Raw genomic sequence first — 17,483 nt, forward strand, 5'->3', positions numbered from 1 at the left:
AGCTTTCTTTACTCATTTGAGACCACCGAAACAAAAAGTACAGTGCCTTTGACAGGGAGCTCCTTGCCCTCTACTTGGCCATTGTCACGATTTCCTAGAGGGCAGAGGGTTCACAGTCTACATGGATCACAAGCCTTTGATATTCACTTTCACCAAGATGTCGGATCCATGGTCAGCACAACGATATCAATTCTACATTTCAGAGTTTACGACTACGATAAAACACATTATTGGGAAGAACAATCTAGTAGCTGACACACTATCCCACATTGCCATTGCTTCCCTTCATTCCCCTGCTCCTGGTATAGACTACATGGCTTTGACAGCAGCTCAGCAGGAAGATGAAGAGATGGCCACGTATCACACTTCCATATCAGGACTGAAATTGGAGGGCATACATTCTGGTCCAGCAAATGCCTCCCTACTTTGTGATGTATCCACCAGCCAACTGAGGCCCATTGTACCTGCTGCGTGATGACGTCAGATGTATGATGCCATGCACAGATTGGCTCATCCTTCGATTAGGATGATGATAAGGCTTGTGGTGGGCAAATTCATGTGGCATGGTCTGCGCAAGCAAGTCGGCGCTTGGGCAAGGAGATGCATCCAGTGCCAGATCTCAAAAGTTCAGCACCACCCCAAAGCCCCACTACAGGTTTTAGCACGGGATTTCATTCTGGCAGTATGTGAGCAGCAGGAATCTCCCACTTTGGTACTCACATGCTTAAGGGAGAAGGTGGGTACACTGGTGCCTATCCTGGCCACCCGGCATGTGTCTATGACCTCATACATCCTGCCTGAACTCAAGGACCACCTTTATGTATTCCTGCACAGGGATGCCCACAGGATGCCATTGTAACAGCCATACGTTTGTCCTTTCAAGGTGATATGGAATAATGCTCCATGTTTGTTATAGGCATTGGTGGCAGGCAAGAAACTGTTTCAGTAGATCAACTTCAGAAGTTGGGTGATTGGAATAGCGCGTCAAATGTAATTATTTAAACTCTGGCGAAGATTCCACTAAAGAGTTCTGTTGGTGCAGCTCACGGACAACTTCTGTTATGCTTTATTCACTGCACCACTCGTGATACACTATCATTTTTACTTTTTTTAATAGTAATGTAAAATGGTTATAATATGAATGTTTGTGTTGTAAGATGGTTATAAAATGAATGTTTGGACTGTGACGCTGCCCCAAAACACCAAATTTCATGGCTTGTTCATGACAATAAATTCTAATTCTGAAAAAATAACACAGATGTTCAGCTGGAGGCACCCCACAAGTTTATCATGTGTTCTGTGTTCTGTCAAAGGCACGGAAAGGCTGTACTACCATAGTAATTGCTCATCGCCTGTCAACAGTTCAAAATGCAGACATCATTGCAGGAATAGGGGATGGTGCAGTTGCAGAGCTGGGAACCCATGAACAACTGATGAAAGCAGAGGGCATCTATTATAATTTGGTCATCACACAGGTACTACCATCGAAGAAATATTTGCTTTCAACTGATGAATGGATGCTTCTATTAACATCTATTACATTATAAAGCTATAAATAAAATCATGCATTTAAATTTAAAGTTTTGGAAAAAAAAACAAATCATTATTTATTTTGTTGAATTCAGACATTTAAGAGTGAAAATGATGAGGGAGATGAATCCTTTCAAGAGAGGGATGATGCTAAAACTAGACCAAATAGCACCAAAAAGATATTGCATAGACGGTTAACACGGAATAGTACAAAAAAGGAAGAAACAGCGACCGAGAAAAAAGATAAAATTGAAGTTGCTGAGGTAGGATTCAAGTTAACTTTGTCCATAAGGATATAATCTGCATTTTGGATGAATGTGGGATTTATATATTACATTCGAGATACTTTGAGACTTTATTGCATGTTAATTCTTCTGCATGATGAACATTCTATCCTATATTCTATTTTTAACCTATTATAAAAGTTAATAAGCTGAAGAGATAAGGGAGGTTAAACACAGTTCTTGCTGATTCAATTTGGTGATAAATATGGTAGGTTAATTGTATAACATATGTTTCAAACATTTACAATAATGTAAGATTATTATGGCCTTATGGGTATCATGAGATCAAAGACTATGAACTGGAGTTCAAAATAACGACCCAGTCAATTAGATGAAAAATATAATGCCTGTAAGAATTATAGGAGTTAGAAATTAGGGTTAACCTACTTCCTGTATGATTGGTGAGCATTAAACTGTTGATGATCATAAAGGAAGTACTCAACTGCTCAGAAGCAGTTGTGGAGAGAGCATTAGACATCATTGACCTTTTATCGAGTTACACTTCTCCCCTTGTATTTCTCAACTTGAGAGAAAGGATTGATTTTAAATTTCAGCTTGAAGAAACAATACAGGTGCATGGTGATTTTCCTGTCACTACCAGACTGCATCAACATGAAGTATTTCCTCGTGCTTCGTTTGCGGCGGATGCTGTCTGGCCTGTTGAATTCCCCAGCATTTTCTGTTTCTATTTTTGATTTCCAGCATCTTTGACATCTTGTCCCTGCTTAAACTGCAAATGTCGATGCTCTCCTTACCCAACTGAGAGGTAGGGTGATGGGAAATGAGACAAGTGTAAACATTGGCTGTGCTATTTATGAACTTCCTGAATGATTCCAATATGTTTCCAACTAACTCCACTCTTAATTCATGCAATGCTTAATATTGTATTAAATCTCCTTTGCAAACCCCAAATTTCTGGCCATTGTCTTTCATGCCGAAGGTAAAAATATATTTTTGTTTTGGAAAAGAGTGAAATTCATTATTTGCAATGCATTCTATCCATAAATTCTGTGAAATATTCTATTTCTCAGGATAAGGATCTTCCCGATGTGTCCTTTCTTAAGGTCCTTAGGCTGAACAAAACTGAATGGCCTTATTTACTCGTGGGAACGTTCTGTGCCACTATAAATGGGATCCTACAGCCTGCCTTTGCCTTGATTTTTTCAGAAATTATTGGGGTAAGTGAAACATTTTGAGATTAGATCTGTAATGCAGGTGTGGGCAGTGACTTCCACTGTCATACAATGTTTCCCTGGATGCCACTTCTGTGATTTGTGGTTCATTCATGTGCCAAATGTACATGAACACTGTTTCACCATTGCATATGTCAATTGTCCAGTCTGAAGGGTACAGTGCAACGGTAAGAATCCCTCTCAGGCACTTAAATGTCCTTTCCACAACCTGATCCCTCTCTGCTGGTGGCCAATGGCAGCAGCATCTCCCTCATCATAATTGCAATCCTGCCCTTCTCTAGGAGTCATGACGCTGATTTACATCCCAGCCTCATCCAAGCAAGAACTCCAATGATCTGTTACCCCACACTTAACCATTCTCTCCAACCATCATTCATCCTCATTCCTAGTCTCAACCTCGACAGCACTCTTGTTTGATTTTCTGTTATGCATAAGAAGATTTAGGCCTTAACTGGTGAAAGTTGGGGGGGATTGTAATTGGACAGGTTAGTATTTCAACCCAGTAAGAGAGGTTGAAGCATGGGACCAACTCTTTTTAGTAATCAGGTGTGCTGTGGAGGGTCGAGAGAAGGAAGAAGGCTTAAGGTGGGAAAAGGTGTGCTTTGTGAGAGGGTGGAGAATCCTGGCTGAAGAAGTAGGCACTGAGGCTGAGATGACAGAAGAAGTACTCGGAATCATAGTGTGTCTGTGGAACTAGTTGAGGTGTGCATAAGGTGGGATTGAAGGTAAGGTCTCCACTGAGGATAGAGCACTCTCTCAGAGAGGATATTGGAGGGGATAGTGAATATACCTGGCAGGGGTTAGAGTAGGGATCATTGATGTGGAGGGAGTCAGAGGGGGAGAGGATGACGGAAGGGGTGGGGAACTGAGGGTTAAGGAGTCATAAGGGGAGGAAGAGGGCCGTGACAGTCAGAGGGGTGACGTGGAGGGATGAGGAGGTCAGAGAGGAGAGATGAAGGGTTGAGGTCAAGGGGGAAGGTGGAGGGTTAAGGAGGTAAGAGGATGGTTGGGGGAGAGGTGAGAGGATCCAGGGGTTGGAGAAGGAGTACTAGAGGGATAAGGAGCTCAGAGGGAGTATGAGGAGTCGAGGGAGATGTGAGGAAGTAAGGAAGGGTAGGCAGTGATGCATGGGGATAAGGACAATTATTTATAATTATAAAGATTATGGCAAGACGAATTTTGCTAGACCAGGATAGGAATTTTTAAAAATGAAATAAAGACCCTCAAAGCCTGAAAAAGGTTAGAAAAAAGCAGCAGTGAAATAAAAAATGAACTTAGAAAGGCAAAGTGGGTAGCACAAGTACACATTGTTTGAAGGGAAAGAAGATTACAAAGAAAAAATTGTTTTTGGAGTTTGTGTGTGGAGATGGACTGTTGGTAAAAAGTTCTGATGAATAGTTGGCATCAGAGAGGTAGAGTGCATATGAAGCAAGATGTTTTAATCCTTGTTAATTATATCCAATATTACAAATAAAGTACATACAACTCCAATATATCCAAAATTGGATTCTCCAATATCCTCGTTTATCCAAAACTTTTTCGGAGCCTAATTGACCTCACAGGTTGAAAAAAAATTCACCCGACATGAAATTAGAACGATTTTCCTCGTTTCAGGCAACACCCTCCTCTCTCTTTTTCCACTTCTTCTTTATCTTCCCCTATTGACTCTTCTTTCCAACTCCTCCTCTCAAACCGTGTGCCGCTGCCTCCCAGCCGCAAGTGGTCGGAAGAATCCCTTGTTCCGGTGTCATCAAGGAGAGCAGCCTCCCAGACAGGAGTGGGGACGTCAGGTTCCTGGACGGGAGCGGGTCCTCAGGCTTCTGGGTGGGAGTGGGACCTCTGGTTCAGTGGCGTTCCCACCCTCCTTCCCTCCTCGGCACACCAGATGCCAACTCTGAATCCTCCCATTGGCCTACTTCCCCGATTGTGGAGAAAGCTTGGAGAAGGTTTCGGAGTTGGGACTCTGGCGTTGGGAGCTCCGGTGACTGGGGAGACAGGAACTCGCCAGTGAGTGTTTCACTAGTCCAGGAAGCCTCCCTGGGGATCAGCGGCAGTGGTGGGTTTGTGTTGGTGAATGGCAACGATGGTTTGGCGGTCTTGGTGATCGACGGCTGTGTTGGGTTCATCTCAATGATTGGCAGCGGCCAGTATTTTTTTGTGAGAATTTAACATTATTTTAATCCTTAAAAAGCCTTCCTTTGTTGTTTGTTGTTGTTTAAACAATGTTACAAGTGATTTGCTGTTGCTACTAGGCTGTTTTTAAAAAATGACCTGTTCTCTGAAAAAAACTGTTTATTCGACATTGGCCCGGTCCCGATTATTTCAGATAATCAGGGTTGTACTGTATTATTTTTGCCATCCACTGATCAAACGCAGGAATTCTTCCACATCTTGTCACTTGGATGAAAAATTAATGTTGTGAAATGGCCACCTTTTGCAGAAACTGTTTTGCCTTTACCTTGATTGGTTTTAATGCAGAGTAAAATTGGATGGTTTCACAAAAGGGTCCACCCTGAAATCCCTACTTACCTTCAGATAGCAGATTGAATATCTAACATACAGTCTAAAAACCTTTACAAATTTTCTGATCAAAGGACCTGTTCTTCCTTTTTATATCAGTGTTTAAAGCAGGGGTGTCAAACTCAAATTCACAGAGGGCCAAAATTAAAAACTTGGACTAAGTCGAGCGCCGAACTAAATATTTATTGAAAATTTTCAACAACATCTGCATGTTTTCTCTTCTTTCAACATATGTAATGTTAAACTTTTTCTTATTAAAATAAATGTTTAATAATAGTTTTGGATAAACTCTTTCCAGAAGCATTAACAAATGAGAAATAAAATATTCAATAAATAATATTTCTCTATAGAGGATTTGTCAAATGTTGCTAGTGTGCTGTGGAATAGTAAAAACTGAGGGCTATTGAGAATGTGACTGATTGTGGGCATGAACTCTAGCAGGGTTATTTTCCATGCCATTTTTCCATTGGTACAGATATCCTTTGATTTACACACTTTTCAAGTTTTATGCCTAATGAACTTGTATCCAGATGCAGGACCATTTTTAACCAGGAATATATTTATCACTGTGACATGAAACTATTGGAAGATCGTTTTATCCTGAGATTAAAGTTCATAATCCTTACTCAGGCCTGTGTGCAGGAGGGCGGGGTTTGCGGGCGATCGGGTTGGACAACGACAGTGCGGGGGCATCGGCTCTCGCTGCAGGGCGGCATCTCGGCGGATCAGCGGCCCTGTCACCGTGAGTCGCGGGTCGGCCTGCGGCAGGGAGGGGGAGTGGGCAATGGTCCTGGCGAGGTCAGGCCCGAGGCCTCTGGTTCCCGGCGCTGGAAAGTGGCCTTGGCTTCCCCTGACACCGGCCAGGCCGCACTGCGGTGGGGGGGTCGGGCGGGGGGACACGACAGTGTGGGGGCATCTCGGTGGATCAGCGGCCCCGTCACCGTGAGTCGCGGATCGGCCTGCGGCAGGGAGGGGGAGTGGGCAATAGTCCTGGCAAGGTCAGGCCCGAGGCCTCCGGATCCGGGCGCTGGGAAGCGGCCTTGGCTTCCCCTGACACCGGCCAGGCCCCAAAACCAGAGTCCACGGTGAGACCCTGCAACGTAAACAGAGGAGGTGGGAGCGATTAGCGGGCTGACGCCAATGCATTCTGGGATTTGTTGTATTACTGTGCATGCGCTATACTGGCGCGGCGGCCAGTGGGCCACCTCTAATACATTTTTGAAATGATCTCGCGGGCCAAATATAATTATATCGCGGGCCAAATTTGGCCCATGGGCCAGAGTTTGACGTGTGGTTTAAAGTCTTATTCATTTGGTATTGCAATGTTAAATTTTAGACTGGTGATAAACATAACAATGGACTATAAGAGTTTTTAAAAGCATGTGAAAAGGAAAAGACAAGTGAGAGAAAAAGTGGACCCCTTACAGACAGACTGTAGAATTTATAATATTGAATAAGAAAATGACGAAGGAGTTAAATAAATATTTTGCACCCGCCTTTAAAAGGCAATCAAGACCTGTTGGATAAATGAGAGGATCACAGATCTAGTGAAGGCACTTTCAGGTGGCCAGAATACCCCAATGTAAAGCCGCATATTCTACCCCTATGTAGCTGACGAGGTACCAACCTGAACGCCCCTCCAAGGCGCTGACACCAGCCCTCCTCTGGGAGGGATAATCGGCGGATTGCTGGGCTCCGCTGAGGCACCTGAATATGCAGCCGGTGTAATTGGCTGCCTGGGGGCGGGATGATGACTCTATCAGCCAGTGACCCAACTCCCCACTGCCTGACAGCCCCCACCACACGACCTGACAGCCTCCCCTCCCTGCTACCCGACAGCCCCTGCCGGCCGCCCCTGCCCCGACGTACTGCTGACCTCCCCTCCCTAGTAGGGCAGGGTCTGTCGGGCAGCGGGATGGGATCTGTCAGGCAACGAGGCAGGGGGCGGCTGTCGGGCAACGGGGCAGGGGCGGCTGACAGGGGACATCGAGACCGCACTCTGTTGCTCAAAATGTGGCATAGTAACGGCGGTCTTCCCTACCCATAAACCCCAACGCAGCTGGAACTGTGAGAGAAACAGAGCCATTCCACCTGTGTGGGGGATTATGGGTAGGGAAGATGGCCATTATTATGGTGCATATTTATGACAGGTGGTGCTACAGCACCAGTTGCCCCACCTCTCTCAGATGCAGCGACACTATGAGGCGCCTCTGGATATCAATAGGCCCTTTCAGATGGACCGGGCAATGCTGTAGCAGCCTTTTAGGGCTGCCACCTGAAAGATGAGTCTTCAGGTTGGGATCCACTCCTGCAGCCACCCTCAAGGTGGAGGATGCACCTGAAAGTGGCTTGAGAAAGAAGTAGTATCAGAGCAATGCAGAGGATTACCATGGAGGGAGTGTCACTAGAACTCCCTAAACTGGTACCAAGGATGGTGGGTTTGCTCTGAGGAGACATTGAGTCTTTATTCTCTGGAGTTGAGAAACTGGGGGAAGATCTCATCCAAATATGCCAGTTTCCTGAAGTGTGTGACAGGCAGGGTGCAGAGTTATTTCTTCCAGCTTATCATAAGGGTCACAACAAATTAGGACTGAGATGGGGAGAATGTTTTTCACGTGAAGAGCGCTGAGCCTTTGGACTTCTCTCTCCTGGATTACTGCGGACGGTCAGTCATAATCATTCAAAGTATATTTGGAAAGATTTCTAGACATTAAAGAGACTTGAGGTGAGTGGTTTAAAAAAAAAATGGCAATGAGATTTACGAACAGCCATGGCCTTAATGAAAGATAGAGAAAATTCAGAAAGCTTGGATCACCGAATCCTGGTCCTATTTTCATGTTATTTTCTTTTTGTAATCGCAATTTAATTATATTTTTCTTCACCATCACAGGTTTTTGCTCACCCAGACAAGGATGTTATACGTCGTGAGAGCACACTTTACTCACTCTTATTCTTAGCCTTGGGAGGTATCTCCTTCATCACATTTTTTCTTCAGGTAACAGCTAAAGAACTTTGAATAAGTGAGATATTAGATGGAGTAGGTAATAAGAGTGTAATGTTTACATAGCATCACAAGTTGCAGTAGGAAAATTTGACTAGCTTGTGCACTTAATTTAATTTGTTATTGAATAAAACCATACATGCCCTTCAACAATGAACATAGAATATTACAGCACATCCAGGTGCTTGTGTGAGAGTAACTTAAATGCCCATATTGTCCCAGATTGTGAGATGTCATTTTGTTACTTTTTCCTGCTGTTACCAAAGTAATAATGATCTCAAAATGGGGCTGAAAATCCTTCTGGTACCAGCAGAGCTGTCAATTGTCATGTTTAGAAATCACCCTGTCCCTCGATGTTCAAAAGTATTACTGTCTAGTGAGCTCATTTTAACATGGAAAATGGGTCCCAGTCAGTGTTGAAAGGAAGAACTGTCCAGAGTCTGTGCAGTATTATCTGAGACCCCCTCGATGAGTAATGGATCCAGAAAGATTGCTGAAGTGTTAAATTGTCCTTACAAGTAGAAATGCACCTCTGTATCCCATAACAAAAACAATTAACTGAACCATCCAAGATCCTCAACTGTAAATTGCCCTCACTTGGCAACCTTATGTTTTGCTTCAGCAAACAAAGGATTGCTGCAGGACCTCAGCAGGTCAGACAGGAGCCATGAGTAGAAATGGTCTGTCAATGTTTCAGGTGTGATCCCTTTATCAAAACCCTTTATAGTTTGCCTAATTTAAATTGTACTGGTCCTCTCATGCAGTATTACTCCATCACCAGGTGAATGGACATTCCCAAAGTCCAAGGATATGTGATAGAGGTTCCCTATGTTGCTTCCTCAAATGCCATACAGGGAGAGATTAAGCAGATTGACCCTGTGCGCCCTTGGATTTAGAAGATCAAAAGTCATTGTCACAGAGCTATAGAGCATGGAAGTAAGCCCTTTGGTCCAACTATTCTATGGTGGCCATATGAGGTAGCCCTATTTGCCTGCACATCTACCCCTTTCCTACCCATGTACTTGTTCAAATTTCTCTCAAATGTTGGGATTGTATTTGGCTCGATCACTTCCTCTGCTAGCTCACTCCAAATATGCACCACCCTCTATGTGCAAAAATCTATCCCTCAGATCCCTCAGTAATCTTTTCCCTCTCACCTTTGACTATGAGTTATAGACTTTCCTATCCTGGGGAAAAGACTGTGACTATTCACCTTATCTATGTCCCTCTGTAATCTCATTGGAACATATAAAATTCTTACCAGACTTGTTACCTCCAGTTGAAGTAACTGGATCCAGGGATCTCAGTCTTACAAAAAGGGCTGATTTTTCAGGACATCACAGAGAAAACTCTTTGCTGAGAGACTGGCAAATATTGGGAATTCTCTAATTTACCCCTAACTGTACTCAGAAGATTTATGGTGAAACAATCATTGAATGTATTCAAGGCAGAGGTTAATAGATATTTAGATATTAAAGGAATTAGTGTGAGGAAAAGGTTTTGAGATTTTTAAAAAATCTGTTGTGATCTTTATTAATAAAGGCACAAGAAGTTGAATGTTCTCTTCGTGCATCTATTTTTTCTGTTTGTACACTTTGCTCTGTGCTGATCAATATCCCATTAGTTAAAATGGGTCAAACTAAGAGCATTTAGAGTCAAATACTGAAGTACATTAAAACTCCTGTTATCTTAAATTCAAGTAACCGGCAGTCTCAAGCAACCGGCAGTCTCAAGCAGCCAGTGAAAAAAAAAAGTGGAAAATAAATACAGAAGTTTAAAATTGGCTCACCTTGTCATTAGTTCATCAATCACAGAACATACAATCTCAAGCAACCATAAAATTAACTTATCCGGCATCTATCAATCCCCATAGGTGCAAGATACCAGGGGTTTTATTGTACAATGTACTGATGCACCAAAATTCTTGCTTGAGGCTGCCACACAAGTATGTAAGAATGGGTTTTGAATTCTGGTTCAAATCTCTTATGACAATATAAGTAACAACAGAGTTGAAGGAGTAGAGCAAGAGCTGATATGAAAAAGGAAACCTGTTATATAAAGCAAAATAACATGGAATAAGTGGAATTTTTTTTTTAAAGTCAGTTTTTTATAGGAACATCAATAAATGGCAGAGTATAAGGAGAATAAAGAGAGAAATGGAATGCTATAACATTCAAATGCTTTGCAATATTTTTGAATAGATTAATAAATGAAAAGTTTTAAGCGATCCTGCAATGCACAGTATGAGCAAAAATCCCACAGGATTGTTCTTCCAGAAGAACAAGTGAAATGCATTTGGAGTTTTCCCAGTGAAAATTTCCCCACTGACTGGCTCAGCAACTTTGTGACTGAAGAAAACAAGCAGCTGTACCTCAAGGGAATAGAAGTGGCATCCACACAACTGTGGTCCCAGAAACCTTCATGTACTGAAAAGCTTTGCTTTCAGAGATCGAGGAGAGTCATTTTGAGATTGTGTAGAGTTTTCTTCTTTTAAATGGAAATGGGAAATGACAGAAAAGACTTGGGGGTGGAGGAACGAGGGCAGACAGAGTAGTGGAGTTGAGTTAATTTTTCAAGCCAGTGATTTTGCTTTAGAACTTCAAAGTTGATTTTGATGTCGACAATCATACATCCACCATCATTATATTATATTTTGACAGGGCTTCACATTTGGTCATTCTGGTGAGAAATTGACAATGAGACTACGATCCATGGCCTTTAAGGCAATGATACGGCAGGTAACAATCATGTATTGACACACTTGTTAAGCTTTTATTTACTTGTAATATAATTAAATATTTCACACATTTTTGTACTTTTTAAAACTTTATAAATAACCCAGAAAACAATAAATATCACTTATTCTTCATCTTTGGATCAGGTCAATGATGCAGAATCAAGGTGTGATGAAAAGTAATGAAATGTTTCTCCACATTTCACAACAAATGGTCTGCATTTTTCATTAGACATGACAATGAAGCTCTCAATGTTTACTGCCAGTACTCAATAGAATTGGCAACATCTTAAAATTTCTGCTGTTTTCCAAGTTCAAACTATTTCTGTTTATGAAGTTTATTTGAGATGATGCAACCATGCTGTTGGCCTTCTGCACTTTACTTGAAATCAGTCAATTAACCTACGACTGGTTAATGGAGATGCACCTGTCTGCCTGGAGTGAGCTGAATACAATACTTGTATTGTGTCCACTGTTATGTTCTTACTCTTCTTCCCCTTCCTTATCTTTCTCCTTGTTTCAGCCACTTATGGAAAAGGCAAAAAAAGCCATGTCATTAGGCCATTCAGCACACCCTGTCATTCTATCATGACTGATTTACTACCCTTCTCATTCTCCTGCCTTCTCTCCGAAACCCTCGATTCTTTTCCTAATCAAGAACCTGTCTACCTCGGCTTCCACAACCATCTGTAACACTAAATTCCACAAACTCTCAATTGTCTAGGAAAAGACATTCCTCCTCATCTCTGTTCTAAAGGGATGCCTTTGCATTCAGTGGCTGCACCCTCTGGTCCCATACTCCCCCACCATAAGAAACATCCTCTCCAGATCTATTCTATCCAGGTTATGTCCATGAAATGATGAGATTGTGGAGGTCAAAGTCGAGGGTTCTCACTGGACTTTATGTACAGGTGCATTTCCAGTCCATTATGAAACCTCTGCTCATGTTCTTTAGCTTTTCGGGTGATTCGGTGATTGTATGTGCTCTGCTGAGGTTGCTAAAGACCTTATTGGAATCAGTGAACAATTGGTTGGAGGAACTCTGTAGGTCAAATAGTATCAGTGGCGGTGGGGGGCGGGCGGGGGGGGTGGTCAAAGGAATTGTTGATGTCTTGATCATCAAAACAATGAATCCCCACTTCTCCCACTTCTACTGATCATCCTGCTGAGTTCCTCTATAAAGTTTGTTTTTGCCATGGTCTTCTGTATTTCTCATTGGAATCATTGCTCAGGAAATGGGAATCAGGAAGCAGTTTTTACTGCCCAAGATCCCCCAAAAATGATGGGGGAGATTGACTGTTTCAGAATGAAGGAATTGTGTGAACTCAGTGGATGTCATTCTGATGCTCTGCATAATGTTGAATGACTATAAGAGGAATGAGTGTAGAATTCATCGCAAGGGCACCATGGTACTCTGTGTTTGTTGGCATGGTCTGTTGCTGTAGTGCTAAAGGAAAAGGGATGAATTCTCTCTCCTTCCAAAGAGGGTCATCACTTGGTTAATGGAGATGCACCTGTGTGCCTGGATTGAGCTGAGGACAATGTCGTTGAGCACCAGAAGTAGAGTTATCTAGTTGAAGCTGCGCCTGTGGCACAGAGCAGATTGCAGAGACCAGCACCTTTGAAAACCTTCGCTTCCACATACATTTTCCCTTGTAATGTATCTAGTTCACAACCATCCTCCAGGGAAGTTAATTTGCTAGATTTCCTGGTTTGGTCATTATATAACCCAAACCAACTAATTATGTAAAATCTTAATAATCCCACAGCCGTGGAGTTTTGTAGCACTGAAACAGGCCCTTTGGCCCAATCTCTATGCAACTAAGCTTGTCCCATCTACCTGTGTTTGGCCCATTTCCCTCTAAACTAGTATTCTCAAGGATCTGCTCAAGGTATATTGGTCCCCTTCCCTGTAAAGCAATCAACCTTAGTTGCTTTCTTCAGTACTTGTCACCAACCAACAACATAATTTTTTTTAAATGATTTCAGTGTATGTCACCCCCCCCCCCCCCCAATGCACTGTGGCCCTTGTAGGGGGGGGTGGCATATAGTCCCCTTGAGAATGACTGACTGGTCCAAACCTTTCTTATCCAAGTTGTTTGAACATTTCAATTGTACCCACCTTTACCACTTTCTCTGGCAGCTCATTTCATATACCCATCTCCCTGTGTGTGTGGATAAAGGTGTCCTTCAGGTCTCTCTTGAAATCTTTCCCCCCCCCCCCCACCAAATTAAATCTGTCCCCTCTGGTTTTAGACTTCACTACCCAGGAAGAAGAAGGCCATGATTATTTACCTTATCTACGCACCTCATGAGCTTCTAAGCCACTGTAAGACCTCCCTTCAGCTTCCAGGGAGAAAAGTTCCAGCCTCTCTGAATCTAAGCACATCCATCCTGGTAACATTATCGTAAAACTTCTCTCCTCTTTTCAGCTTAATGACATATTTCCTCTAGCAGGGTGACTAGCAATGCTTACACTGTTCCAAGTGTACTCTCACCAATGTCTTCTACAATTGTAACATAATGTCCCTGTCTCTAACTCACTCCCTTGACTGAAGAAAGCAAGTTGGTGGAATTCCTTTTTCACCACCTTGTCTTTCCATATTGCCGCTGTCATGGGATGATGTAGCTGTACCCTGTGGTTTCTGTTCTACTCTCCGTGCCCCTTTCATTTATTGTGCAAGGAACTGTGGTGGTACAGCACCGGCCTACTACAGGGGGCAATCTCTGTACCTGCAGGAGTGTAAGGGGACTGGACAACACCTGGCCAGCTGTCAATCAGCTGGCCTGAAGGGATCATGCCCCACCCGGTCGAGTGTCAATCATCCTCCGGGATTATAAGCCTGCGCTGGCCTCCCGAAGCCTCACTCAGAGTTACTGCAGCTACAGCCAGCCTGGATTTGTGGACGTCTTTGTGGATTAAAGCCTATTGTACAGTCTTTATCTTTGTGTGTGTCTGATTCTGGCTAACAGTGCACCACAGGAACTTACTGAGGTGCAACACCTTACAAAGTTCAGATTCATTGTCAAAGCACATGCATGACATTACATACATCCCTGAGATTCTTTTTCCTGCGGGCCAGACAGATTTTCTACTCATCAGTAGTGCAAAAAAACTGTACTTATGAAAAGATAGGCAGACTAAAGAAAGATATGTAAACCAACTCTGCAACGCAGAAAATAAATATACAATAATAAATAATATGCAAAGAAAGATGCTTAAATAAGTCTTCGATTGGTTTTTTTGTTGTTGTTTAGGGGTCTGATGTAGCAACTATTCTGAACCTTGTCAAGAGTCAATGTATTTCACCAACTATTGAGAATAATTTTAGAGATGGTCAATAAGTGATTGCTAGTGGAATCCTCATCCAGAGAAGGAATAAATTAAAATGTTCATGGGTTGACACGGATTTGGGAGCGAACAACAGCCTGGTGAGTAAGAGGAGGTAGATGGATGGTTAGTGAACAGAAATAGAAGTTTTGAGATATGTTTTTTTTTGTAGATGAGAATACTAATTGCTTTAAAAGGAGTAGTATCTGAGGAAAATAAGTATGTGGTCATCAGGTTCCTGGGAATGAAATAAAGGAAACTTATAAATCTTAATTAGATCTGAAAAGAATATATCAAAGTGTAGAGCTCGTCGAAAGAATCAAAGACTTGTTGATCCAAACCAAGGCTTTTATTAGCAAAAGACAGGAGCTCTTCACAGGTGGCCGACCAGTCCGGAATGATCCAACCTGGCTAGGGACACAACCCTTTAAGGCCCAGACAATAGGTGTGGCTTAGCTCTCAGCCAATCGCTGTAAGCACAGTCTAGATACAGTAACTATATACACTATGTACATTGGTGATAGATCTGTACTATCACACAAAGCTAATTTTTTTGCCAAAGGAAAAGGATGTTTGGATTCTCTGGAACATCAATGATGTGATTTGGCACATTCATTCAAATCATTTCATCTACTAAGAGGACATAAGGGACTGCAGATGCTGGAATCTGGAGGAAAAAAAATTGCTGGAGGAGCTCATTAGGTGAAGCCTCATCAGTGGAGGCAATGGTTGCTGTTTCAGGTCAAGTCCCTGGATCAGGAGTGAACGTGTAGTCGAAGGAAGATAGCCAGTATATACACGAGAGAGGGAATAAATCTCATTGTGCATTGATATGAATATATCAATAAATTCAATAGGAATCATTTATGAGAAAAACAGTCAATTGATATTGATTACTTGCATTCATCGATATTTACTGAAGTAATTGAACCTTGCAGATGACTGTCAGAATTTAGTACTTAACAAGCTCTTTTTCATTTTGTATTTTAACAAGTCTATTGCCACGAGACAGTTACAACCAAATAAAGGACTCGTGCATTGGGCTCCATGCTCTCTTTTATTTGTGCATAATTAATTCATTCACTTTTTTTTCAGGATATTAGCTGGTATGATGAGTCTAAAAACAGCACTGGAGCATTAACGACCAGACTTGCTCATGATGCATCTCAAGTTAAGGGGGTAGGTTCTACAAGAATTCACCTGGTTTTGATCATGTTATCCATCAAAGGTTTCATCACAAGGTTTCATAACTGTAAATGCCAAAGGTAATCCTAGAAGAATACAGCGCAAAAGAGGGCTATTCAATTGATTGTGTTATACCTTGACAAAGGGCTCAGGCCCAAAATGTTGGTTATATATCTTTGCTTCCTATGGATGCTGTGTGACCTGCTGAGGTTCTCCTGCACTTTTTTGTATTCAACTGCAATCACAGTGTCTGCAGGCTTTATTCAATTGATTACATTTTTTAAAAGCAATCCAGTCTTCCATTACACATTTTTTTGGATAAAAAACCTCTGATCTAATTCCCTCAAGCAAAAGCACACAAATGCTGGAGAAACTCGGGAGGTCAATCATTGCCTTTGTGAAGCAAAGGTAAAGATTCATCACCAATGTTTCGGGCTTGAGCCCTTCATCAAAGTGTGGGGGAACATGAGAGATGTCCGAACAAAAGGAGGAAGGGGGAAGGGAGGGTGGTGAGGATGGGAGATGATAGGTGGGGGGAAGGGAGGAGTCTAGGCTAGTTGGAGAGAGAAAGGAAGTAGTTAAAAGGGGGAGGGGAGAAAAAGGCAAGCTGATTAATGGAATGCAGTGAACTCAATGAACTCCAAGAATGCGCAGATGAAAAATGAGGTGTTGTTCCTCCAATCTTGGGTGGTCAGGGTGGGGTAGTGTGAAAGGCCATGGACAGACATGAGCTTGAAAGTGTGACTCAGAATTGAAATGGTTGGCTACGGGGAGGTTGCTTTTGTGGCAGACAGAGAGGACGTGCTGGGTGAAGCGATCTCCTATGTAGAGAAGGCTACAGAGGGTGCACTGAATGCAGTAAATGAGTTCTGTGGAGGTACAGTGAAGTGTTGCTTCACCTGAAAGGTCTGTTTGGGACCTCGGACCGTGGTGAGGGAGAAAGTGCAGGTATTACACCTCCTATGACCACAGTGGAAGGAGCCAGGGGTGGGTGCGCGATGGTTGCAGAGGGAAAAGTGCACAAGGGAGTTATGGAGGGATTGGTCCCTACGGAAGGCTGAGAGGGGAGGAGAAGGAAAAATGTGTCTGGTAGTGGGGCCAGAAATTCTGGCAGATAATGTGTTGGATGCGGAGGCTGATGGGGTGGTAGGTGAGGATGAGGGGGATCCTGTGTTTATTGTTTCTAGGGGAGGGGGGGCTATGGCAGAGGAGCGTGGAAAGAAGAGATGCGGGTGAGGGCCGAGTTAATAGTGGTGGAGGGGAAGCCACATTTGTGGGAGAAGGCAGACATTTCAGAGGCTCTGGACTGGAAGACCTCATCTTGGGAGCAGTTGCGGCAGAGACAGAGAAATTGAGAGAAGGGGATGGAGTCCTTGTAGGGTGTGAGGACGTGTAGTCACTAATACTCTCATGAAATGGTTATTCAGCTACATTAGCAACATAAAATGCGCAGTATTCTTCAGAATTTAAGTTGTAATGAGAGAATAAAAGTTTGTAAATGCCAGATGCTGCACAATCCGATATTTCTATATTCGAACATAAGGAATAAGAGCAGAACTAGGCCACCTGAGCCACTGCGTCTGCTCCGTCATTCAATAAGATTGAGGCTGATCTGACCGTGGACTCAACTTCACAAATCTACCTTTTCTCCATAACCCTTAAATCCCATTTAAAGAGTGCACTGAGCCGTCGGCTTTAGGACTGG

At 42.8% G+C, this 17,483-nt stretch overlaps 1 protein-coding gene and 1 long non-coding RNA gene across 8 annotated transcripts in view; one reads left to right on the forward strand and one right to left on the reverse strand.

Moving 5' to 3' along the window:
• abcb4 (ATP-binding cassette, sub-family B (MDR/TAP), member 4) overlaps positions 1 to 17,483 on the forward strand; it is a 151,488-nt gene that overhangs the window by 90,491 nt on the left and 43,514 nt on the right. For all 5 annotated transcript variants that reach the window (XM_069914296.1, XM_069914298.1, XM_069914297.1 and 2 more), the window contains exons 15-20: positions 1,314 to 1,475; positions 1,626 to 1,793; positions 2,846 to 2,992; positions 8,418 to 8,522; positions 11,189 to 11,266; positions 15,689 to 15,772. In XM_069914296.1, coding sequence (XP_069770397.1) covers positions 1,314 to 1,475; positions 1,626 to 1,793; positions 2,846 to 2,992; positions 8,418 to 8,522; positions 11,189 to 11,266; positions 15,689 to 15,772 — 744 coding nt within the window. The remainder of the gene's footprint in view (positions 1 to 1,313; positions 1,476 to 1,625; positions 1,794 to 2,845; positions 2,993 to 8,417; positions 8,523 to 11,188; positions 11,267 to 15,688; positions 15,773 to 17,483) is intronic.
• Positions 1 to 17,483, reverse strand: part of LOC138751693 (uncharacterized) — a 69,018-nt gene that overhangs the window by 46,145 nt on the left and 5,390 nt on the right. The window lies entirely within an intron of this gene.

Source organism: Narcine bancroftii, chromosome 1, assembly GCF_036971445.1.
Source record: "Narcine bancroftii isolate sNarBan1 chromosome 1, sNarBan1.hap1, whole genome shotgun sequence".
Classification (NCBI taxonomy): domain Eukaryota; kingdom Metazoa; phylum Chordata; class Chondrichthyes; order Torpediniformes; family Narcinidae; genus Narcine; species Narcine bancroftii.